This window comes from Rhinichthys klamathensis, unplaced genomic scaffold (assembly GCF_029890125.1).
Source record: "Rhinichthys klamathensis goyatoka isolate OS25496 unplaced genomic scaffold, OSU_Roscu_1.1 h1tg000097l_1, whole genome shotgun sequence".
Lineage (NCBI taxonomy): Eukaryota > Metazoa > Chordata > Actinopteri > Cypriniformes > Leuciscidae > Rhinichthys > Rhinichthys klamathensis.
Window position 1 is genome coordinate 281372 of NW_026606636.1, and position 26129 is coordinate 307500.

The 26129-nt window shown below is 37.1% G+C and overlaps 1 protein-coding gene across 1 annotated transcript in view; it reads left to right on the top strand.

The window, feature by feature from the left end:
- The first annotated feature begins 303 nt into the window (after positions 1-303).
- The window catches only part of pdgfrb (platelet-derived growth factor receptor, beta polypeptide), a 43941-nt gene continuing 18115 nt past the window's right edge, over positions 304-26129 (top strand). Inside the window, exons 1-6 of the mRNA XM_056252605.1 lie at positions 304-347; positions 18035-18112; positions 19144-19428; positions 20388-20645; positions 23953-24083; positions 24931-25096. Of these exons, the coding sequence (XP_056108580.1) occupies positions 18064-18112; positions 19144-19428; positions 20388-20645; positions 23953-24083; positions 24931-25096 (889 nt within the window). The 5' untranslated portion in view covers positions 304-347; positions 18035-18063. The remainder of the gene's footprint in view (positions 348-18034; positions 18113-19143; positions 19429-20387; positions 20646-23952; positions 24084-24930; positions 25097-26129) is intronic.

A 26129-nucleotide genomic window follows, 5' to 3' on the forward strand; every position in this document is an offset into this window, starting at 1 on the left:
AAATAGTCAAGACATTAAAGAGATCTCATCTGTGACTTTTCTGTTATTAACTGCATTAGTCTGTGGTACCTTTGCAGGGATGTTGGTTTTACTAGCGAGTGAGTGAACCCTGCTGTGGTCATTTGACTAAATAAACAGATCTGCTGCCCAACCTCCTCTCCGTCTGGGACCCTGGAGACCGAAGCTTTAGCTCCATCCCTCCCTCACGCAGCTGTATGAGAGACCACTACAAAACGACACGCGTCGAGAGAGAGACGAGGAGAGGCATACAGCGAGAAGTTAGCAGCAACAGAGGCTTTTCCTAGACATGCTTTTGATCTGACGTCCAGGCGTCTGCGCTGCTAAAGGTGAGAGATGGGAGTGGATTTAACTGTCGTTTTCTTTCCATTCGGTCGGGTTTTACTCCATGAGGTTTTGGAAAAACGCTGGTTTGATGTATGCCAGTGAAAAGCAAAGCTGTAAAAGAAGCTGGTCAGCAGAATTGTGATATTTTCCAGAAGTTACTGTAGATGGTTGACGATTATAGACTTTGTTTTGAGGACATTCGTAACCCTCTCACGTTATTGAAGGGTAATGCTTTCATCCAGATGTGGACGATGATGATAGATGGCCATTAGAGGGCTTGTGAGATTGATCTCATCTGAAAGATTCTCCGTGAGACTTTTTCTGCTTTTGTTTGGGAAAGGCCAATTCTGCCGTTTGTTTGTGTGTTAAACACTTTGCATTTGAACGAGAATGTGCTGAGTTCAGCGAGAGCAAACAAATCTGTGTTTTACAGCCTGCATTTACACACGGTCGTCAACATCGGTGGGACTTTAGATGTTTATTTTGGTTTGTGAGGTAGTGTTGTCCTCTGTGTGTGTTGAAGTGCGGTACGGATGGTTTATTTGAACGCTTCTGCTGTCTTTGAAACTCTGTCTTTTCTCGGCAGTGTTTGTGTGTCGTATAAGAGCATTTAAAGGCCGGCTGCATACCAGAATCTAGGTGGTGTTTATATTCATGACTTTTAGCATATGCTGCTTACAAACATTTTGATAAAAACCTAAAGCAAATGTCACATTGTTTAGATAATTATGATGAGCCTTTGTCCCCAAATAAGCTCTAAAAGTGGATGGAAAGCTCTTTATTTTTGTTTGATCGTAAACAGATAGATGGATATACTGCATGAATGCACAGACAAACTCTCTCTCTATATATATCATATTATATTATATCAGTTACTCTCTGCATACATTCATCCATCCAGGATATTTATAGCTGTAATGCCATCTAGATATATAGGCAGAATTGTAAAAATAGCATTGAAATATGCACAGTGTTTACAAAAAATTATTTTTCACTGCAACCTAAACATGTGTAAAAGTCAGAGCCAGCTGTAGTTCATTGGCACTGACGGTTATCTTAAGCGTAGGTCTTTGTATATATTTCGACCAGTCTGGGCTGTAAGTCACACAGATGTTCAACAGCTGATCTCAGTTTCCAAAGCTCTCGTATGCAAATGCGCTGGTGCAGAACCTTCATGGCACGGCGTCCTAGAAAGTCCCATTACTCATGCGGTTCTCATTCAACTCATGATGAGTTTCTGTCCAGTTCTTCTAGAACATGCTGTTATTAGTCACGCGTGTGAGTAAGACATGAGTGTATGCGATATCTGGTGCGATAGGACTGTGAAATCGAGTTGTTGACGTTGGGACGGAAGGATCGCTCTATGACTGCTGCGTCACCAGCTGTTTCCTGACCCCCCCTAATCTGGGCCGCATACCAGTCCCATGAAAAATGTGCTCCCCATTAGCAGCGGATGAGTGGAGCTCGTGAACAGGGTCAGGCAGAACCGCAAAGACCCCCGTGTGCCGACATGATCTGCTGCGCTTGAGTCACGGAACATACAAAACACTTCAGGAAGTACATCTTTGAGAGCTCGGTTCCTTCCTAGGCACAACGCAGAACACCATTACTGATAAACTAGACAGCAGATCAACTATATATGCCTCTAGCTAATAGCTCATCTTTGATAGGCTTTTAAATGTTTAACAATTCATTCATTAACTTCAATGCTATTATTTAATTCTGAATTTTGCACTTCATTTAATTGGCTTTGCACAATGACAAAGTTGAACGATCTAAAAAAAATATATTATCCATTATATTAAACTATTATATTAAACTAATATAATCATTCATTAGGTCATTCGTTAGGGCATTCATTCATTCATTCATTTATTGGGTCATTCATTCTTTAATTAGGTAATTCATTCGTTCATTCATTGGGCCATTCATTCATTAGGTAATTCGTTCGATCATTAATTCATTAATTCATTGGGTAATTCATTCATTCTTTAATTAGGTAATTCATTCGTTCATTCATTAGGTCATTCATTCATCTGTTCAATTATTAGGTCATTCATTCATTCATTAGGTCATTCATTAGGTAATTCATTAGGTCATTCATTTGTTAGGTCATTCATTCATCCGTTCAATTATGAGGTCATTCATTCATTCATTCATTCGTTCAATTATTAGGTCATTCATTCATTTATTAAGTCATTCATTCATTGGGTCATTCGTTCGATCATTAATTAATTAATTCATTGGGTAATTCATTCATTCTTTAATTAGGTAATTCATTCGTTCATTCATTAGGTAATTCATTAGGTCATTCATTCATTCGTTCAATTATGAGGTCATTCATTCATTCGTTCAATTATTAGGTCATTCATTCATTCATTCGTTCGTTCAATTATTAGGTCATTCATTCATTCGTTCAATTATGAGGTCATTCATTCATTCGTTCAATTATTAGGTCATTCATTCATTTATTAAGTCATTCATTCATTGGGTCATTCGTTCGATCATTAATTAATTAATTCATTGGGTAATTCATTCATTCTTTAATTAGGTAATTCATTCGTTCATTCATTAGGTAATTCATTAGGTCATTCATTCATTCGTTCAATTATGAGGTCATTCATTCATTCGTTCAATTATTAGGTCATTCATTCATTCATTCATTCGTTCGTTCAATTATTAGGTCATTCATTCATTCGTTCAATTATGAGGTCATTCATTCATTCGTTCAATTATTAGGTCATTCATTCATTCATTCGTTCAATTATTAGGTCATTCTTTCATTCATTCATTCGTTCAATTATGAGGTCATTCATTCATTCATTCGTTCAATTTTTAGGTCATTCATTCATTCATTCGTTCAATTATTAGGTCATTCATTCATTCGTTCAATTATTAGGTCATTCATTCATTCGTTCAATTATTAGGTCATTCATTCATTCATTAGGTCATTCATTAGGTCATTCATTAGGTCATTCATTGGGTCATTCATTCATTCATTGGGTCATTCATTCATTAGGTAATTCGTTCGATCATTAATTCATTCATTCATTGGGTAATTCATTAATTCTTTAATTAGGTAATTCATTCGTTCGTTCATTCATTCATTCGTTCAATTATGAGGTCATTCATTCATTCATTAGGTCAATTATTAGGTCATTCATTCATTCATTCGTTCAATTATGAGGTCATTCATTCATTCATTCGTTCAATTATTAGGTCATTCATTCATTCATTAGGTCATTCATTCATTCATTAGGTCATTCATTCATTCATTAGGTCATTCATTAGGTCATTCATTGGGTCATTCATTGGGTCATTCATTCATTCATTGGGTCATTCATTCATCAGGTAATTCGTTCGATTATTAATTCATGCATCCATTGGGTAATTCATTTATTCTTTAATTAGGTAATTCATTAGGTCATTCATTAATTCGTCCAATTATTAGGTCATTCATTCATTAGGTCATTCATTGAGTTCTAATTAAAAAAGTTAATTTTAAAAACATCCATCCTTCCATCCTTCTTTCTCTTGAACTATAAGTATATCAATATCCAATTTACCAATATCATCATGGTAAAAACTATTTCATGGTTTTCCATTTTATTTCCTTGCTAATTGTCCAAAAATCAAGATATTAGAATGGTACCATGTCCTAAAAACTATAGTATTACCATGGTAAATGCCCATAAAAAAAAAAAAATTAAGATATTACCGTGGCAAATGGCAAAGAAACATTGGTATAATTCAGATTTTAGTCTCCTTTGGCACTCGAACAGAAGTTTTTCTTCTTTCATCAGGGTGAAGTTCCTTCACTCGTTCTCTCAAGTGTCTGTTTAATCTGCCGTATCCTGCGGTTAATGACCACTAAGATTACGGCACGCAGAAATAACAATGATGACCGACAGCTATCACTATTAAGAATGCAGAAAGAAAGACAGATGATGCTATCTTCATCAGTCTAAATGAGCTGCATTTCTGTCTCTCTGCACTCAGTCCAAGTCAAACAGAGACACAGGGAGACAGTGTTGGGTTCGACTAGGAAAACTGGCTTAGCAGACCAAAGAAAATATGAACAGACTTTCTTTAGATAACCAGCTCTCTTTAAGAAAAACAAGAACACTGTATGTGTGTTTGTGTGTGTGTTTGGATTGGCATGCATGTGTGTTTCATGCATGACTGTTTGTGTTGTGTTTTAGTCATTTCACAGCAATGTTTTTCTGTTTCCATGTCCACTTTTTCTGTTTCCAAGACCACTTTTTGCATATTTCTATGCAAATGCTTGAAGCTACACAAGTTTGATTTCATGCATTGCTACATTAATAAATGTGTCTGACCAAGTTGCATTGTATTGAATTCTCAGTGTTGCCACAAGGAGCATTATAGATGCGTGTAAACTTCTACGGTCAGTTTACAAACTACTACAGGCATGGCAAAGTTCGTTAAAGTTAGTTAAACCGTTGATGTGTTTATATCTACGTATCTTCCGGAATAATAACACATTCAGTTTAAATCCACAGGAAACATATCAGCCCCTTGAGTTCCAAAGTTTTCTACTGTGACAATAATGCAATATCTATCTTTATATCCAATACATTTATATAGCAAATTAATTGTGCCAATATTTGAGATGGTGTCCAATGAGATCGGTCCGCTGGTTAGTCCAGTTATCAATCACATCATCTGTGTGAGTTTTCGATTTAAATGTGTTTCCATCATAGTTTAAGTAAAAACTTTCTTACCAAAAAAAAAGAATAAATTATCCTCCCCATACCATACTTTTTTTTTAAATTCACATTTTAAGATTTTATGTACATCTTGGCATTTCCATCTAGTTTTTTTTAATATGTAAAAATAAATATGTGGATGGAAACATAGCTAATAAGGCACATTAAGGGTCAGATTTACTACAGCGCAATCCCAAAAAAGCGCCGATGGGAGTGGAAAGTTCTGCTCGTGATCTACTGACGACTCACATTACAGAACACAGACGCAGCGGACCATTTCCATAATGATTTTTTGGGGCGGTAAATAATGGTGTAAATACCAGTAAATTGACAGGCGCGAACCTTAAAATCACCTTGCATGATTCATTTAAATACTCTCCTCCCATAAATTTTTCATCTGAAAGGGAAACTCCTACAAATGCATATGCAATAAGATCAGCCACAAAAACAAATGAGTCCACGCCTTTTCAGCTCCAATTTTTCACTGCGTGTCTTTGGTAAATGCTGACTGTAGTTTGAGGGAGAAAGCTGTTAAAATGGCCATAAGTATCTCTATGAGATTGCACACTTGAATTCGCGTCTGTGTACTTGTGTCGAGTGTGTTTCTGGTCTTACGCTCATCATCCCTCCATCACCACAGGAATGCTAAAGCCACTTCCTCATCCTTCATTTCCTCTCCTTCTCTGTTGCTCTGATAGCAGGCTGGTTGAACTGTGAGTCCAGTTTGAGCTGTAATCGTTTAAAGCTGTCTCTCTAGGAGTGTTTCTGATGTGGGGATGCATGTTTGACGGGTTGTTTGGGGTTTGATTTGATGAGTTTGTTTTTGACTGTGACTGTACAGTATTATCTTTTCAGAGTCATTCCGTCTTTGGCTTTTTGAGTCATTGTTTAGTGTTGTTTACTAAGGCACGCATCACTTGTTGGTCATAGTTAACTTACGGTTGGTGTTTTGTAAAAAAAAAAAAAAAAAATCCTTTTCACCTGCTGGACCATAAAAGAGGTGAAAAAAAATCCCACAGATGTGCACTGAAAGAGAGATGCGAGCCACGTCTACAGACCAGAATGCATAAGCTGTGTTGAATTGCAGTTCAGGAAATTCCTCTTCCTGTCATTACAATTCAACTTCCAGTGCGTTGCCAATTCAATTGTAATGCTCATTAAACGCTAATGAACTGAAAAGGAGTCGGTTCTTCGATTCTGAATTTTCCTCAAGCCTAAAGTCTTTGTATAGTGTCCTCAATTGCTTGAGGAAATTCATTTAAAAATGAATATCATGCAAAACATGCATAGCAATTTTTATTACATTTATATTGTAAGAGCCATAATTGGAATAATTAAACGCTTAAATGTTTGAGTAAGTATTTAAATTAGTTTAGTTATTTATGTACATTAGTCCCCCCCCCCCCCCCCCCCAATTAAGAATTGACGTTCCTTTTAAGAATTTCGCACTTCCTCAGAGAACGAAAGAAAGATGGAGCAACACAGTTTTTGACCAGAGTTTTTTTTTATTGTTTATTTTCTATTTGTGCAAGACCTTTCAGTAAACAAATGAACCTTGAACGAAGACCCGGGTCAATTATTTGCCCGAAATAAGTACGAAGGATTATTGCTATTACATATATTAAAAGAATACAGCAAATACTCTCTCCTGTCAGTCAAAAACACAATGAGCTACTGACGTTGTGCCGACGATGTTAGACGTTGTGTCGCAGTGCTTCATCGCGCCCTTAATGGCTTCAGCGTCTGTGTTTAGGAAAGGGTCTGAAACTCCAGATGTGGCCAATAGCTTCAGGCTGCAGTTTTTCCCGGTTCCTCGGCATCCGGAGCGGAACTTTCTGCCGTTCTCTGGTGACATCTCTCTGGCTCCGAGTCACTCGAAGTCTGCCCGAGAAGTTATAAACATGACCATAAAGTCAAAATTGTGCAGTGCTTTGGAGAATTACGAGAAACCGGGAGAAAAAGGAGGCGAACTTTAACTTGTGGATTCGGCTGTTTAATGTGGAATTTTTTTTAATGCTTTTTTTCCATAACAATTCATCCTTAATGAGTTGAGAGGAGAGAACAGTTAATGTGAGTGATGCTGCCTCCCACATGAAACGCTCTCGCTGCTCCTCCTCACCACACTTATTTCAGCACTCCTCACAGACGCTTTTACAAACCAGCAGCCTGAAACCCCAGACGCGCTGTCAGCCTATACGAAAAGATGGGTGGAGAAACAATTTTCACTCCGAAATTGCTAGTACATTTTTAGACAAAGAAATTATCAGTAATGCATTACATTAAACATGAAATTATGAAAAAAAAAAAAAAAATTAGGAGAAAAGAGGGACTGAAGAGATGTGTGGGGAGGGTTATCTTATATTATCTTATTAAAGGATCTTTTATTTTTGAAGAGTGCTGCTGACAATGGTAATTTATACATAGGAGGAAAGATGGAAATAATAATACAAATAAAAATTGACTAATACAATGTTGGTAGTATGTTGGTAGTGAGGAGTGGTGGTGGTGATGGTAATGATGATGGTAATAAATAATAAATGGTTATTTTACTTATGCACACACACACTCACACACACACACACACTCACACCCACTGTTATTTTCACTTCTGGAATTATGGAATTACTATATTGTTCGTTAATGCACTATTTTGGTCTGTATGTCTGTCTGTTAAATAAAATAAAAAATAAATAAAAAAACATGAAATTATGAAGTATCATATTCCAATAATCTTTGTTTTACTTGCAGCTTTGGAAAATATTTCTGTACAAATATTACAGTGTACATACGACATGAAAACAAATCTGACGGCTGACTGAATTCAGAGTCTGTTACAATTACATTATTTATGAGATGACAATTCTGAGATTTTGTTTGAGACATAGAAACTGTTTACCAAAAAGAAATGCACTGCTTTATTGTTAATTTGATCAAAATGCTTCATTGTTAATAATTCTCCATTGTATTCTCTTGCTAAATTTTTAATAACAAAACATATCATAATTACATGGCTATTGATTTTTTTTGTTTTCATGACACCACAATGATCAAAGGGGAGAAGCTTTATTAAAATTAATATTCCCTCGCTTTAAAATAATTTGGTGTATAGTCTATAAATTTTAACTCAGAAATTGTTAGTAAATTTTACAAATAATTAAAAGAAAAAAAAAACAAATATTAGATTGAATTAATCATGAAATTTTGCTGAATTAAAACTGAATTAGTATTTTCTTGTAAGCATACCTCATTTAAAACTTCTTTACAGTTTTATGAGTTTGACAAAGATCTGAATGATTTTGACTAGTCAGAAACTCATAATACTGGTAAATCTGACATGAACGCACCATTAGCCTTAGTATTCATAGTATGTACTTTTCTTTATTTCTATATTCATTAATTCACTTTAATTTCATTCCAATATCGTTAACCTCATCACAATACCAAAATAAAGTAAGTACCATAGTATTACCATTGTTTTTGTTATTTGATGTACCTTCGGTTACCATCTAATTACCATGGTACATAAATATGCTAATCATTTAGTGCTATTAAATATTTCAAAGCTTCTCGACACTGAGCATTAAGCTTTTAGCCACCTTCTTTTTTGTGAACGAAGCCTCCAAAGTATAAATGTTCAGAGACACAAAATCTCTTTCCCACATTTTTGTCATGTTGTCTCACTGCCTTCAAACACTAAAATACACATCTTCTGTCAACAATAGATTCAGAAATGACTCAAAGTAGTTTGTGATGTGTGAGAATTAAGGAAGTATGAAATTGACATATTTAGAGAAATCATTCCTAAAAAGATACAGTAATTCGGGTAACTGGTAGGTCAGTCATATTTAGAAAAAAAAATAAAAAGTGAGAATGCAGATGGTTATTAGAGAGTGATGTCACTACATTATATATTTTACATGCTTTATAATTAAAACATTGAAGGTCCACCAATCAGCAATCTTAAATAATCCAACCAATGGAAAGAAGAAAACCCTGCAGGTCTGCTCAGACTGTGAGTTGTTTGTTTTCATTTTCATACATTCTTAAAGGGGTCATGAGATGGGGTTTTCATTATTTTAATATGTTCCTTGAGGTTCACTTATAATGGTAATAAAGTGTTTTGCACACACACACACACAAAACAAATAGACATGCAGAAAAACGATTATTTTCAACCTTTATTCTGACTGTCTGAAATGATGTTTTTAAGCGAACGCTCCTTTAATGCTTGTCAGTAAACGCCACTGTTTGTTATGATACGCTACTGTCATTGCAAAGGAAACCGTATCAACGCCCACTCGTAAGTGTTTTGAAAACATTAACCATATAAAACCGTCATTTACAGACAAAGCATTGCAAAATCATTTACCGGTACTTAGTTTGTGATGCAGTTGCTGTCAGATCCAATACAGTTGCTGCTTCATCTTTCAACAAACGTTTCTTTGCTAACTCTCCATTATTACACTGTGCCTCGCTGACAAAACTAAATGCTCCGAACAAACATATGCTCCTCTGACGCGATCCGGGACGCCATTACAATAAACCATCCACTTGTTTCCGACACTAATATCCTTCTGAGACACAGATGTGCTGTTTAAAGCTTCCATTTGTCCTGTTGTCCACAGACTCCAGTGTGTGGAGTACGTCCGAAACTGAACACACATCTCTATACTGTCATCTGTATGCAGTGTAGACAGCGTCAGTGATTATAATGGGTTCTGTTTGCTTTTAATGCAATGCTTTTGACACGCCCCTTCAAACAGCGTTCAAATCAGAGGCTTGGAAAAATGCCTTTTATTTCTAAATTATGACTTTTATGATGTAAAAATCAGTATTACATTATAAGGGCACCCCAGGAAGCATTATTAAATAATCCAGTTCATGACCCCTATAAGACATTTCTCCTTATATAGAACTTTTTTTGACCTAAAGCTTTCTTTAAAATTGAGTCAATAATTCTAGAGTTCTTTCCAGAACCCCACTGAACCTCGTTAAAGAGTGTATGTAGAATATGAGATCAGCTTACATGAGCAGTGGACTTTAGGTCTACTTAGTGTTGACCGAATTTGAGTAAGAGAGTGATTGGAAAATATCTTGCTGGTCTCTTGTGGTTTTAGGTAGTGAGAAACCAAACTAACCAAGAATAACTGTGAAAGAGATGGACAGCGTTGGAGGAACAAAGTGAAAGGGTTTCAAAGTGGATGTGTGGTTTTGATGAAACACTTTAGAAAAAGGGAAACTGGCAGTAGTAGAAAAGTAGTACATGCTGTAGAAATAAAATGTTAGAGTTCGTCCACTCATCTCAGAAATTACAACAATCCCCAAACTCTGGTCTTTTTCTAGTTTTCTCAATGTTTTGAGTTTGTGCTGAACCATTTCCTGCTGTTGTTGCGCAAGTAATTTAGTGGGAGTTTTTTCTTTATTCATTTCATTTAGTGTGTGTGGTTATGATTTTTTTCTTAATGGGGTCCTATTATGCTTTTTTACATTTTCAACTTTCTTTAATGTGTAATATTGCTGTTTGAGGATGAAAAAACGTCTTCAAAGTTACAAAGCACAAAGTCAATCCAAAGGGAGTTAATATGTATATCAGTAAGCAGTTTCTGAACTCCCTGAAACGCTTCGATTGTAGTCTTGAGTTTTCTTCCGGGGACGAACATGTCACAATAATCCTCATTTGAATAATTCCTGCCCAAGGCATACGCAAAATAAAGGGGCGGGGCCTGATTGAGTTAGTAGTGTGTTGAAACTTACAGTTATGGTAAGGGGCGGGACATTTCACAAACACGCTTGAAGCGGTTGACCAATCAGAACACACTGGTCCAGCCGACCAATCAGAGCACATTGCACTTTTCGGAAGGAGGAGCTTCATAGAGACAGGAGCTAAACAGTGTTACTGACAGACTGGGTAGAGAAGTGCTGCAACAATGTCAAATATGTGAAAAATACTGTGCTTTTCTTTTTGAACATTCAAGCATGAAAACCTATTCTAGTAGAGCCCAAAAAACAAAATCAAGACTTTTGAAAAGGGCATTATAGGTTCCCTTTAAAACATCAGGGCAACTTTAAAACAGAGATTTAGGTTTGGCAAAAACTGTATGACCAATATTCAATAAATATTCTTGTAACACTTTACAATAAAGTCCCGTTAGTTAATGTTAGGTAATACACTAGGCTAGCCAACTGTTTATTGTTGGTTCATTTTAGGTCCATTAAACAATATTAACCCCTACTGTACAACTTTTGATTTTAATAATTGTAAAAATGTAAAATGTATTAATAAATGCTTTAGAATAATTTGAAGTGTTAGTTCATGTTAACTTATTCAGTTGTCTAATGTTAGCGAATAGAACGTAAGTGTTACCATAATAATAATAATAATAAACAGTTTTCTGCCAATTATTGTAATTAGTTTAACTGTAAACTGTTTATAGATGGCAGTTTTCAATATCATTAATATTGAATTTAGATTCTAATATAGATATAAGGTCACTAGTATGTGTATTTGTTCATTTACAATGAATTTAAATATGATTTATCCAATCAGTCATTAGAGCTGAAACAGTCTGTTTAATAAAACAGCTTGAAATGGGAGTGGATGTTTTTTCTGGACAGTGTGAAACTGTGCTTGGAATGCTTTGTTTTTATTTTCTTCTTTTTTCCTGCATCTCCTGTTGGATATGTTTTCAACTTCAACTTTCATTTTGGGGTGAATTGTCCCTTTAAAGGTATTGAGGCAATCGGTTTCCTCAACTGAAATGAGTTATCCTAACTTGTTGGGATTTACAGTGTAGTAAAAAGTCTTTGCTTCATATTACAGATCTTAACAAGATTCAACTCAGATTGCAAATTGGTGGTTTTTGTCTTTGTTTTCCATTGTAAAGTTATGAATTATACTCCCCCCTAGAAGTGTTTAGTTGTTCCCTGAGGGAGTTGATGGGGGTTTGGGGATCGACATCACCGTCTCATCATCCCAGGGGAAAGCAGGGATAGAAAAAGAGCAACGTTTATTTTTACAGGGACACACTGGATCAGTTTTCCCACAGCCTGTGCCAAAAGTTTAGCTCTGGGAGGGCTGATCCTAAAGCAGCGCCCACCTTTAATAAATGCTAATCGAGAACAGGAAGACGGGATGAGAGTTACAAATGTGTGTGCACACGTGTAGGAGCTGGCCGTCCTCCAGACAGATAACCATCTCTGTGTTTGGCCCGAGACCATGCTGCTTTTTTCATAACTAGCGATAAGAGCCTGTGAACCTTTTGTACGGTGAGATTAGATGTGATGAATGGTTTGGGGTCAGTCCTCTTGCTGCGGGATTTACTGCCGGCGTTCGTAAAGTGAGGGAAGTACAGTATCCTCTATAAGAATATTAGAGCTCCATACACTTAATGTATGTGCTGGTCATCAAATCCGCTGACTCTGTCTTAAATGTGTTTGCTCTGAGGAAGATGCTAATTAATCAAAAAAACTTGCTGCGACATCTCTTCTCTGATGATGTGTTTACTGGCGTGAGGGCGGGGCAACCTGTCACTCACATGAGATCCACATATAGCAAACCACAACCATCCAATCAATTCCCCACGGACAAAATCAAGTTCCACCCTACATATTTTCTTGTTCGAGAAGCCATTTCACTCGGATATACATTTCAATAGGGAACAGATATAGATACACAGATACTTTGTCAAACATTTTACTCAGTTAAAAGTCTAAGTATCTTGCCAAAAAAAACATTGAGTGAAAATAAAAAAGTTTCCGATTCAATTGTACACAAGTACTTAAAAGTTGATTTTGAAAAGAAGAAACAGAGATTTTTCTTATTTTGATTCATGCTATGGTTATTTAAATAAAGTCTATGTTATAGGAGTGAAGTTCTATTACTCAAATTCTTTACACCTCTAAAGATGTTATTGCTCAAATGTTGCTCTTTCATTGCTCAGGAGACTTAAAGGGATTGGTCATTCTGTCATTATTTGTGAAATAATGGGATTGGCTTAAAGGGATTGGTCATTCTGTCATAAATTTGCCCAGTGGCCTCTGTCCATCATGGCCTCCTAATCATCCCCATATATATATACCAATTGGCTTCATCACTATGTCTCCTCTCCACCAGTAAGCTGGTGTGTGGTGGGCGTTCTGGCGCAATATGGCTGCCGTCGCATCATCCAAGTGGATGCTGCACATTGGTGGTGGTTGAGGAGATTCCCCCTTCCATGTGAAGCGCTTTGAGTGCCTAGAAAAGCGCTATATAAATGTAATAAATTATTATTAATATTATTATTATTATTTACTCATGCCCCCATGTTGTTTTGAACCTGGATTGCTTTCTTTCTTTTGTGGAAAAATTTTCTTTTTTCTTCCTTTCCTTTTTTTTTGTGCATGCAATGAAAGTGAATGTTATTTGAACCCTAGCATTCTTCAAAATATTTCTTTTGAGTTCTGCAGATTTAGAGTGACATGAGGGTGAATAAATGATGGCACAATTGTCGTTTTTTGGTCAACACCCTATTAATGGAGCTCTGAGTCAACATTGTCTGATATGTTTATACTTAAACACCCCAGCAACTCCCTAGCAACAACCCAAAACACCCTAGCAACTGCTCAGCATCATGCTATCAACCCAAAATAGCATAGGAATTGCCAAGCAATGCTCTAGCAACCACTCAGAACACTTTGGCAACTGCATAGCAACACCCTGGCAACCATCTAGAACACATAAGCAAGCAAGGTTTTATTTATATAGTAGTTTTTTAGCTGGTGTTTAACAATGTGCTTTACAGAAAAGAAAAGCATGCACTGTATAGGCATTCACAGAAAAGAAACAAGCAGACAAAGAAAAAAAATGCATTGATAATAAAAATTCAAATCCTCAAGGAATGACTCTAGTAATACTTTTTAAAAGTGCATAGTCTAGTTCCCTTAATGTTGGCTGTGTTGTACTGTGAATGTGTTGTCTCATCACCACACGGTGGGGACAGCAGCGGACACACACTGTGTTTCGCAACATTTCAGGAGCTCTGGCGTCCGAGGGGGATTTTCGGATGGTTTTATTCCTGGTCTTGATGGTCTGCATGTCTCTCACACACCCACGCTGAATCTATACACATGTTCCCGAACACACACAGGAAGCAGGAGGCCCTGCAGCTGAATGCAAAGAACAACATCTAAAATTGTTTCTTTTCTCAGTGCCTTTGTTTTTCTTTTCCCCACTTTTCTTTCAAGGCTGTGTATGTTTCCCAGGAGTCCGTGCAGAAGAACAGACAGCAGTTTTGGTGACCCCCCCCCCCCCCCCCCCCCCCCATCAGTGCGGCGCTGCCAGATGTTTAAGGAAAACAATCTCCCGTACAAAGATAATCCCAGCAGAGACGAGCAGCTTGGGGGTAGTTTATATGGGTGCAGGAACGACGGTCCTTGCGGATGCCGTGTGACGTCTGGTGGGAATTCTGGGATGTATCTGTTGTGACAAAATGACACATTTGAGAGTGTTAGCAGGAGATCGGGATGCTGGGAAGGGTCAGACGAGCACGCCGTTCCCATCCCATCACCCACACACACACTCTCTAAAGACACTCAGACACTACATCTGTTTATATTAAGTAAACCAATATATCATATGATAGAATGATAGAGCTATTAGACTCAACCATCACTATAACTAGTGTTCACCATGACTAGACAGTAAGAAACTACCTAGTAGCAACCACCCAGAATGCCTTAGAAACAGCACAGCAACACTATTAAAAAAAGCTTACAGCGCATTAGAAGCTGCATAGCAATGCCTTGGTAACCACCCATAATATCTTTAAAACTGTGTAACAACACTCTAAAATGCTTAGAAAGCCTTTGCAACTGTATAGCAATTCACTGGCAACCACCCAGAACACCTTTGAAACCTTATAGCATCACTCTAAAATGCTTTGGACACTCAGCAATTGCATAGCAATGCCCTGGCAACCTCCCATAATGTTATTAAAACTGCGCAGCAACTCTTTAAATCTGAACTGCTAGAACCTTGACAACTGACAGCAACACCCTAGTAACCATCCAGAACACTTTAGCACATGCATAGTAACGCCCTGGCAACCTCCCAGAACATCTTAAAAAGCATGTAGCAACACTATAAAATTCTTAGAATGCCTTAGTAACCACCCAGGACACCTTAAAAAACACATAGCAACAGTATAAAGTGCTTAGTATGCCGTAGCAACTGCATAGCAACACCCTGGCAACCACCTAAAACAGTTATACTGTGATCTCACCTGCATTCATGAAGGATTTCTGGCTTTTCAAGTTGTATAGCTGGTGTTACTGTCTTGCATGCTAATTTAATATATGAAGTCAACAGTACCAGACGAGGGTGGATGACAGTGTCAGCAGTAGATTTCCATTGTATTCTGTAGTATAATTGTTTTAGCATGAGCTCTTTTCAGTGATCTGACGGCTTCTGCATGAGTCTGTGGTCTCTCTGACGCAGGTTGGCCACAGTGAAGCTTTTCTAGAGCCCAGAGAGACGTTAGCATGAAAAAGAGCCCGTTCTGACATGGACCTGAGCCTCATTCTGGCCTCTTTCTCTTTCCTTCATGGCTACCGTTCTTTAGTCTTTCATATTCTTCTTCTTCTGTTTTTAAGCCAGAATTTCTCTCTCTCTTCCACTGAAAGGGTTTGATTCAGAGCTCTTTTCATTGCTGAGCTGCTTGGCAGCGAAATATTCCACCGTATTCATCTCTCCTTTTTTTCAGATGTTATGTTTTTTTCTGTTGCTCTTGGTCTCACTGCAGCTTTCAGAGGATTCAGCACATTATAAAGCTAGAAAGTAACTGCAGCTCACAAACCTGATGCTTTTCATTTTAAAATGGCCTATTTGTTTTTGCATTGATTCCTTCAAAATAGTTGTATGCATTTTCAGAAGGATTTAAATGGTTCATTGACTCACAATCATGAGCATGTGTATAAGCATGACTCCTGGGGTCTCTGTGTGCGTCCCCTGTGTATCGGAGATCATGAGAAAGTTTCCAAGTCTTTTCTGGGAATACACACTGGACAAACTCCTCCTAAAGCAACTATAACAGCACTTAAGGCTCCTTGTTCTCTTCTGTATGTCGCTCCTGAGGGACCGGCAGCATTTTATGAAGTGCGTTTTTCCTCTGGCAGTATATTAGTGACGAGAGAGACTCTTAATGGGCATCTCGCAGGATTTGTGTGGGATGGTTGATTTTGATTGCTCCGGTGAGATGGTGATGATAGTTTTAAAAGACACAAAAGCTATTGCCTGGTTGGAAAATGTTTTCAATATAAAGTGTATGTGTTTGCTGTTAGTTCTAATACAGTTTGAGTAAAAACTACCAGAAATATATTTAAGTTTATGAGGGCAAAAAGGTTATTTCTTCCTAAAATCTGCTTTAGTTCATGAAGCAACACTTGAGAACATCGAGTTTAATTGTGTGGCTAAAAATATCTATGATTAGATCACCCTACCAAACATATTTTATCAGTTAAGAACATTTCTCCAGAGTTAAGCATTTCACTCTTTTTCCAGCGACTCCCTCGAAGGATCCCTCCTCCGCTTTTTTTGCCCTCCGCCTCTTCTCCGCGATATGTTCTTCCGCCCTCTCTGGTTTTTCCCACCCTGCTTTTGCACCCAGTGATCCAGCTTTAACTGTTTCCAGACCTCCAAAACACTCACCCCCACCCCACCCATCCATCCATTTCCACCCACTACAACCCCGTCCGATCAACCCTTGTGTTTACTCACACACACACACACTCATCCTGGTGGATTTGGCTCGTTGTGACCTCTGACCCCTAGAACACCTTAAAAGGGATCAGATCTCTCATAATTAGACAGATCCTGCAAACTTTAATTGTTTATTTGTGCTTTCAGGAGCACTGAAAGATACTCGCAGGCATTCTGGAAATAAACACATTTATTATCATTACGTTTTTCAGTCATCTTTGTTAGTGGTGTAAGTCAATCTTCACTAGTACTATTGCAGAGGTATGATGTCATCAAACCTCTAAGTCTTAACGTGTGTACGTCATCCTTAAGCGTTTGTGCTTGAATGATTTTTATTTATTTTACTTTTGTTATTTTTATGCATTCTTTTATTTTATTTGTCATTGTATGTATTTTGATGTTTTATATTATTTTATTTATACATTGAGACTTTTTTTTCATTCATTCACTCACACATTCATTTATTTATTTATTCTCACATTGATTCTTTTGTTCATTCACTCTCACTCATGCATTCATTAATTTATTGATTTGCACATTACTTTTTGTTCATTCATTCATTCACTCACTCACACATTCATTCATTTATTGATTCTCACATTGATTTGTTCGTTCCTTTAATAATGCATGCATTCAATTATTGATTCTTAAATTGATTTATTTTAGTTTGTTTATTCATTCATTCATTCATTTTATTTGTTGTTGTTACTTTTTGTTTATTTCTTTGTTTTATATCTATATAACTGATACATTAATATATTTTATTAATCTAATTTCTATTAAGCTGTAGTTTTGTAAGGAAGCTCATCGTTACCGCAGTGATGCCAGTGAATGTGCCGCAGTGAAAAATGCAACAATAAGAGCGTTTGTGAAACATGCTTCTGTTTGTGTGCAGTCAGGCATGCGTGTCCCTCTCTGAAGCCTGTGTGAGAAGCGACCCGTGTGTTATTATTCCACAGCGATGGACACACAAGCAGCACATCCAGTCCGTTGAATGCAGATATGCAAGAAAATTAAAGAACACGTCATGTAAATATAGTCAGGAACTCTTTGTATATTCTTTCATGCGCTTGAGTTTTTAAAAGGACTTCGCTAGAGGAATATGACATACTGAGGGCATATTCTCTTTTGTAAAAATAAATGTTGAGGTAAGTTGAGGAAGATTGCCGTTTCCTTTGGCTTTGAGGCGAATCAATCCTGAGTTGTTTTTCCTCCGTCTGCAGAGTCTAAACGTGTCCTGCTCTGGAAGACAGCATGAAGAGCTTCACCATCAGCCGCTTCCAGCTGACTGCCATGACAACAGGTAACAGACTAAACAAACCCCAAAATAATGACTTAACCAAATAAACCCGACCTGAAGCTCAGTGTGTTCATGCCTGACTCGCAACGTCTTCTGTGTTTAATGTACCGAACTCAAAAAAACATTCTTTTAGTGCTTATTTGACACTTTTGGTTATTAAAAACAAATTCCTGGAACACTAACCGTTTTGGAAAACTAATAGATTCTCACATGAAGATATTTTGTAACTTAAAAAGCTGTTTCAATGTAAGACTGCTGGTAGTTATCATCATGCTTCCCCTGTTGATTAATCACAGCATATTAAGACAAATGTGTTGTATTAAAAGAAAGGGCTGTCAAGCGATTAAAAATGTTAATCTAATTAATTACACAAAGCGGCGATTCATTAATCGCACCAATTCACAAATTACCCCCAAGTGGAGATTTCTGAATCAGTGCAGGAGAAAAAACTCACAAACTTTTAAGATATGTACCATAAATGAAATCTACAGATGCAAATAGATCAAGTTTAATAAAATAAAAAAACTCCACTAATCTGTAGTTTCTTGAAAAAAATAGCTACAAAACTTGTTAATCCCGTAATTCTCATAGAGGAACCTTTTCTCAAAATGATTCCTGCACATCGTGAGTTAATCTAGAGCAGTAGTGAGTGAAGTTTTACTGATCTGAATAGGCTTTATGCCGAATGTCACATGAACAAACAGGAAAACAGGTCTCATCGCATCCGCTTATCGGAGAAAGTGTTTAAGGCAGTTCGAACTGACGGCGATATCTATGGACTTTTTTAAGGCAACCTAGCTAGTTCTTTTTATTGTTCGAGTTTTATTTGATTTAATTATCAAAATGTTAGTGAGAAGAAGAAAAATAAAAACTTTTAGATATCGATCTGCAAATGCGATGGACATTGGTTATACTCATCTTTGCTCATCTTGGGTAAAAACAAAGCACATACAAATGACCTGAAATGGAAGCGATGCAACCTGTTTAACAGAATGCTGGTGTGTTGTTGTGTGTGTGTGTGTGTGTGTGTGCAGGTTTGGTTCTGCTCTGTCTGGGAGGTTCAGGTCTGGAACTCAATCCCAGCGTTCCAGAGGTAATTCTCTCCATCAACTCGTCCTTCACCATCACCTGCTCCGGCTGGAGGAACGTCTCCTGGCACTACAAGCGGGAGGAGAATGTTCCGGCGTTTCACACCGAGGCGCGAAGTCCCACCTCCAGTGTTCTGAGTCTGGAGCATGTGACGTGGACACACACCGGGGTTTATGTGTGCTCTGAAAACGGGACAAATGAGACCAGAGAGGTGGCTGTGTTTGTGCCTGGTAAGAACATCAGTGTGTGTTACTCACGAAGATATTCAAAATTGGTTCATTAATACTCAGACTACAAGTAAGGCCAGTTATATTTGAACATTTTAAGATTAGAATGGTTAACATTGAAAACATTGACGTTTTTAGGTAGTTTTGAATGTGTTATTAATTTTCACTCACATATTCATTCAATTGAGTCGTTCATTCACTCATGCATTCATTTACTCGCACATTCATTTACTGATTCTCACATTGACTCTTTGGTTCATTCACTTAACATTCTTAATTTATCGACTCTCACATTGTTATATTTGTTAGTTTTTTCACTTACACATTTATTGATTTGTACATTTATTCATTTGTTCACTCATTTACAAATTCTTTAATTTATTGATTCGCTCATTGATTTTTGTTTGTTCATTCACTCAAGCATCCATTCATATATTGTTTCTTACATTGACTGTTTTTTTAATTCATTCACCCACACATTCATTCAACTTATTGATTCTTCCATTGATTAGTTCATTAATCACGCACACAATCAAGTCAAGTTAAGTCACCTTGATTTTTATTTAGCGCTTTATACAGTACAGATTGTTTCAAAACCGCTTGTAAAGTAGTGATAAACAGGAAAATAATGATCAATGATGCAAACATAATTCAATTCTCCTGTAAAGCAGCTCTAAAAAGACTATTGTCATTGTTCAGCTTAAGTCAGTTCAATGTTGATTCAGTTCAGTTCAACAACTGTAAAGTTCATCCATTATTAAATGAGTTCGATTCAGCTCTGCAGAAAACAGTCATCATTCACTTTATTGATTCTCACATTGATTTGTTCGTTTGTTCATTCATGCATTTGTTGATTCTCACACTCACGCATTCATTAATTTGATTTGTTCGTTCATTCACTCATGCGTTTATTTGTTTACACATTGGTAAACACATTGATTTATTAATTCTGTCTTCCTCAGATCCGGAGGTGTGGTTCCTCAACAACGATCACAACATGGTGACTAAGACGCGAGAGGAAAGCACGATCCCCTGTCTGGTGACGGACCCGTCGATAAACGTCACGCTGTACGAGAGAGACACAGAGATAGTGGTGGAGGGCTCGTACAACCCCAGTGTGGGCTACACCGCTGCCCTGGACGACAGAAACTACATATGCAGAGGAGAGCTGAACGGCCTGGAGAAAGAGTCCATCCCGTTCTACGTCTTCAGTATATTTGGTATATTTGCTCAAATGCTCTGTTATGCTTTGAAAAGGTTTGCTCAGGAGATTTACTGGAGTTCGTAGTCACGCTTCATTTAAAGCTGCAGTCCGTAACTTTTTTTGGGTTAAAAATTATCCAAAATACATATTTGAGAAAATACATAACCAGCCAGTGTTCAAAACTCTCTGCTTGCCTTAGCTCGATTCAAAGCGGTAAGCTTGTAATAATGTTTTTAACTCCAGTGGTACTGGTGGATTCTCGGATTCTCGAGTCTCGGCTAGTATAAGCTATATTGCGTGTGAGGATGTTGGAGGTGGAGATTTATAGACTTTTCTCACAGCACTTGATATAATTAAACTTATCAAGATGGCGGATCCAGAAAGGTTCAAACGACAATCACCAGTGACAACAGATTCACCCGTTGTAAAATGCAAAAGACTTCGTTCGGACTTCAGAGTGGCTACAGAAGAAAAGAGACTGCAACCGGACCCATGCGCAAACAAGGATACAAATCGGAAGGACATTACATGTAGTCACGCAATGCTTACGTTGTTAAAGGGGTCATATAATGGTACATGCACTTTTACAAGTTGATTGTACTGAAATGTGTGTTGGCAGTGTCTGTACACAACCATCATATAATGGTAAAAATCCATCCAGTGTTTTTGTTTTAATCTCCTTATATGTTTTCCCCTGTCTCAAATCGAGCCGTTCGAGCCTGTGACGTCACAAGCTCGCACGCCCCTCCCACGATTGTTGACTGACAGCAGCGTTTCAACACAGACCCGCCCTCGCTCATGAGGTAGCTGTCAATCATAGTCTGCGCGGACCGGCGCGGTCATTGTTGATATGCTGGAGCACTGTCTATGAGCAGAATGGCGTCTAAGCGATTGTGGTGTTCTGTTCTTGGGTGTAATAACGAATACAGAAGTCATTTTAATGTTCCTAAATCCGAACCGCTGAAGACGCAGTGGCTGAGTTTGTTTTCGAAGGGAATATTCCCCACGAGCAACGTCAATGCTCTCATGTTTGCGCGAATCATTTCACACACCAGACTGCTTTATAAACGAGGAAAGCTGCTCATGAAAACAGGATCGGTACCAGATATCCGTGTTCCTGTTGAATCTCCTGAAGAACGGAAGTGAGTGTAATGTTTTATTAAACTTTATATTAATATATTAATCTTTGCAAATCGCTAGCTGCACGCTTCACAATGAATGCGTCTAAGGTTTACACTTAGGGTACATTACGGCATGTTTTCTATGTATGACGTTCTCAATATAATTCATAATCCCACGTTTGAACATACTGAACAACGCGTTATGGTTATTGTGTTATTGAGTTACAAATGGTGTAGGCAGAACAGAGAGGCGGGGTGAGCAAATCTCATTATCATTTAAAGTCATATGCACTGAAACGGCGTGCTGAAAACAGAGCTGTTTTTGACCAAGTAAAATAAGTGTTTTCTTACAATACTAATGAGAATTTGTAATTAAAGTATATTACAAACTTTTAATTTAGACCCTAAAGAATCATGTTAGCTTGTACAAAAATGGCATTATATGACCCCTTTAACATTAACAATTTAGGAACAAAGTATAATTTGCATGGTTTTGTGTGATGATAAGCGATTTTTAGATTTAATCAGGGCGATTTACTGCAATGTCAGAACCAGAACAAAGGTGGATGTTCCTTACTAGTTCAGATGACATTTTCCGGTGAAAATTATTATGTTGGTCATACTTCCAAAAAGAATAATCTGTGATTCTGAATGCCAGTATCGACACCGGCGCGGCGACTGACAGCTGCACACTCTCCTCAAACACTGTGTTCATCCGCGCTGTGCCGTGTCGAGGGTGTTGAACTACAACTCACGTAAAGTTGATAATTCCGCGAATGACTGCAATTGCAGATTTCGAACAGAGATGGCGACAAAGAGGAAAAACTACGGACTGCAGCTTTAAGTGTCAACTTTGTCTCAGATGTTTCCTCAGGAATTAAAGGAGACTCAAATGAGTCACTAGTTATCATCCAGTAAGAGTATAGAGCTATAAAATATGAAATACAGAATGAGAAATGATTGAGTGCACATTGAGATCTCTGACTTGTAGACTGCAAATCCGAGTAAAGTTTGATATATTGAGACACTTCAGCAAAGGTTTGCTCACCATTTAATTTAATTGCTGTATACACGCCAAAAAAATATTTTTTCTCACACAGTATTTTTGTCTTGTTTTTTTAGTAAAAATGAAACCTTCTTAAAGGGTCTGTCCTTTGGATGAGACGTTAAACTGAGGTCCTGACTGTCTGTGGTCATCAAAAATCCTGTGGCACTTCTCAGAAAGACTAGGGGTGTACTGTAACCCTGGTGTCCTGGCCAAATGCCCTCCATTGGCCCTTATCAATCATGGCCTCCTAATAATCCCTATCCTTTGAATTGGCTCTATCACTCTCTCTCCTCTCTCTTAGTTTTACAATCTCTTTATGAACCTTTTGAAGCGTCAAAGTGTCAGTTGTGTTGCTGTCTATATGGAGGGACAGAAACTCTCAGATTTCATCAAAACGATCTTCATTTGTGTTCCAAAGATGAACGAAAGTCTTACAGGTTTGGAACGACTTGAGAGTGAGTAATTAAAGACCGAATTTTTTGGTTGGACTAAACCATTAAGTCTTGTTTTGAAATTAAGTGAGATTTTGCTTAAAACAAGAACAAATATCTGTCAATGGGGTCAGAAAAATAAAATAGTTTTCCCTTTGAATTAAGTTTCTTTTTCTGACCCCATTGGCAGATTTATTGATTTTTTTTAGGCATAAACTTTCTTAATTTTGTATAAATTTTTCAGTAAACAATTAAGACTTAATATCTGAAGACATTTTGCTTCTCAAGTAAATGTATCTTGATTTATGAACGTTTAAAAAAAATTTACTTGAAAACAAGACAAAAATACAGAGGAAGAACATATTTTTTCAGTGAAATGGAAACGATTGAGATATTCGTGATTTTTCTTTCCTATACATATGTATAAATTAACTTGAGGTCTGCTAATGCCATAATATTACAGACATTTATGACCGGATTAGCATTCATGTATCAACATTACAGGCTATTATTTGCTAAATGAAGCTGTTGTGAGTTAAAACGCTCACCATTTACTTTTCAGAAGATGGTTAAAAGATGAAGAGAGCCCATGTGTTACACATCTGTTCTCCTCCATTATCTGTGTCATCATCGATTGGACCAAGTCTCTTTATAAACTCAGATGATTTGTTTTCTGTCAAACAATAGCCGCTTTTGTTCTTTCTTTCGCACACATGTCTTCAGCTCCCGAGGCTCTGGATCCCTACATCAACGCCTCCAAAACGGTCCTGAAACAGGGTGAGACGCTGAACGTTAACTGTACCGTTCACGGCGTGCAACTCGTCTTCTTCAAATGGGACTTTCCCAACCAAGACGTGAGTGGGCTGAAAATGAAATTCTTTGTTTTCTTTATTTTTCCGTTCGAGCACTTCGAGCTCCCGTGAGAAGGTCCACATGTTGAAATCACCTCAAGATGTGCGGCCACACCTCTCCCCTGACCGTTGTCGTGAGGAACACGTGTTTTTATTAAGAGAGAAATCAAAAATGTATCGGGGAAAAAAGTGAAAAGCCAAAACACCAAAAGCAAGTTTGTAGCTATAGTTTATGGTTTTAGTTTATCACAGAGTTTTTGAGGATTTGAATATCTAAACATTCTTAAATCAAATCAAGATAAATTTACTTGAGATCCAAAATGACAAGTTGTTTTTTATAATGTATCAAAATTAAGTGACTTTATGCTTAAAAATCTGAAAAATAATCAAGTTTTTAGGCAATTTTTTTTAAAGTATTAACTCAATTAATTTTTATCTTCTCAAAAAACAAGACTTAATATGTCATTTTCCTTCTCAAGTAAATGTATCTCGGTTTAAGAAAGTTTAGAAATTTATACCGAGTTGGAAATTAATTTTTTGCAGTGAGTGCAATTTAATCGCTTTGTCACATGCCCCAGCACAGCAAGGACACCAGATTCCCTGTTTTGTTTTTGGATACCCTTATCCTCATGGACAACTTATTCCCCTTTTTTGACATTTTTTGGTAATTTTATGTTTATTTTTATGTTAATAAACACCTCTCTGAGGCCTGACGCCACATCCACAGTGTCTATCTTTTGCTCCTCCCGCCACAATCTATACAGTATAGAATATATGCAGTATGTATATCTCTGCAAAAATTGTCTCAATAGAAAAGTAAATGTCTGACACCCCAATTTTTGAGTCTCAGGAGGACGACATTGAGCCCTTGACTGACGTCCTGTCGTCCATGAGCATGCGGTCCTGCCTCAACATCACGAAGGTCTCGCTGGCCAGATCAGGACAGTATGTTTGTCATGTGCATGAGGGTGTGGGGGAACACACAGCTTCAGCCAGTATTGACATCACCGTTCTGGGTAAGACTTGCAGATATCACACAGCAGATTCATCAGGTTTACATTATTCTGTCTATAAATGCATAAAGTTTGGCTACTCGTATCAGTGAATGTCAGCAACAGGGTTATTACTCTAACAATTTCTGAGTAAAAATTGTTTTCAAATTAAAAACATGCAAAACTTTTGCTTCTTTAAAAAACGAAAGTTTCGGAAATCAAAATTTACTTTAACTGAAATCAAAATTTAAAACTATATTTATTATATTAGGTCATTTTTGTTATAATTTTAAATTGTATTATTAATGTTTTTTTAATGTTTTATATAATATTTTCATTTAGATTTAGCTTGATGTACTAAAATAACTAAAAATGAAAAAAAATAGACGTATTTTATTAAAAAAACATAAAACTATATTTACTTTTTAAATTATTTTGTATAATATTTAATTTGATTATTAATGTTATTTTTATTTTTCAACGTTTTATAAAACATTTTCATTTAGATTAACGTACTAAAATAACAATATATATATATATATATATATATATATATATAGAGAGAGAGAGAGAGAGAGAGAGAGAGAGAGAGAGAGAGAGAGAGAGAGAGAGAGAGAGAGAGAGAGAGAGAGAGAGAGAGAGAGAGATGTATTAAAAAACAAACTAAACCTAATAAAAATACAACAAAACACAAATAACTCAAATACTTTTACTAAAATAAAAGCAGAAAATATAAAAATAAAAACTAATTCAAAATACTAATAAAAGCTATAATAGCATCTCATTGCTAAAATAACACTGGTCAGCACCAATTTGCTCAGTTTTCTGGTAAAACCAGAGCTGGATGAAGAGCGGTCTTCATCATCTGATGTGTGCATGAGCTTCTTTTCAATGATACTTTGATGCAAGCGCTAATTAAATCAGCATCCCTGGCTTTAAAACAAGCCCTCGGTCTCACAGCATCTCCTGTGCTGGAAAACTGGCTGTGCTCCGTCACGATGCGTGTGAATGCAGACCTTCTGCTGAAGGGAGTAAGTTATGTTTATATTTAACATCA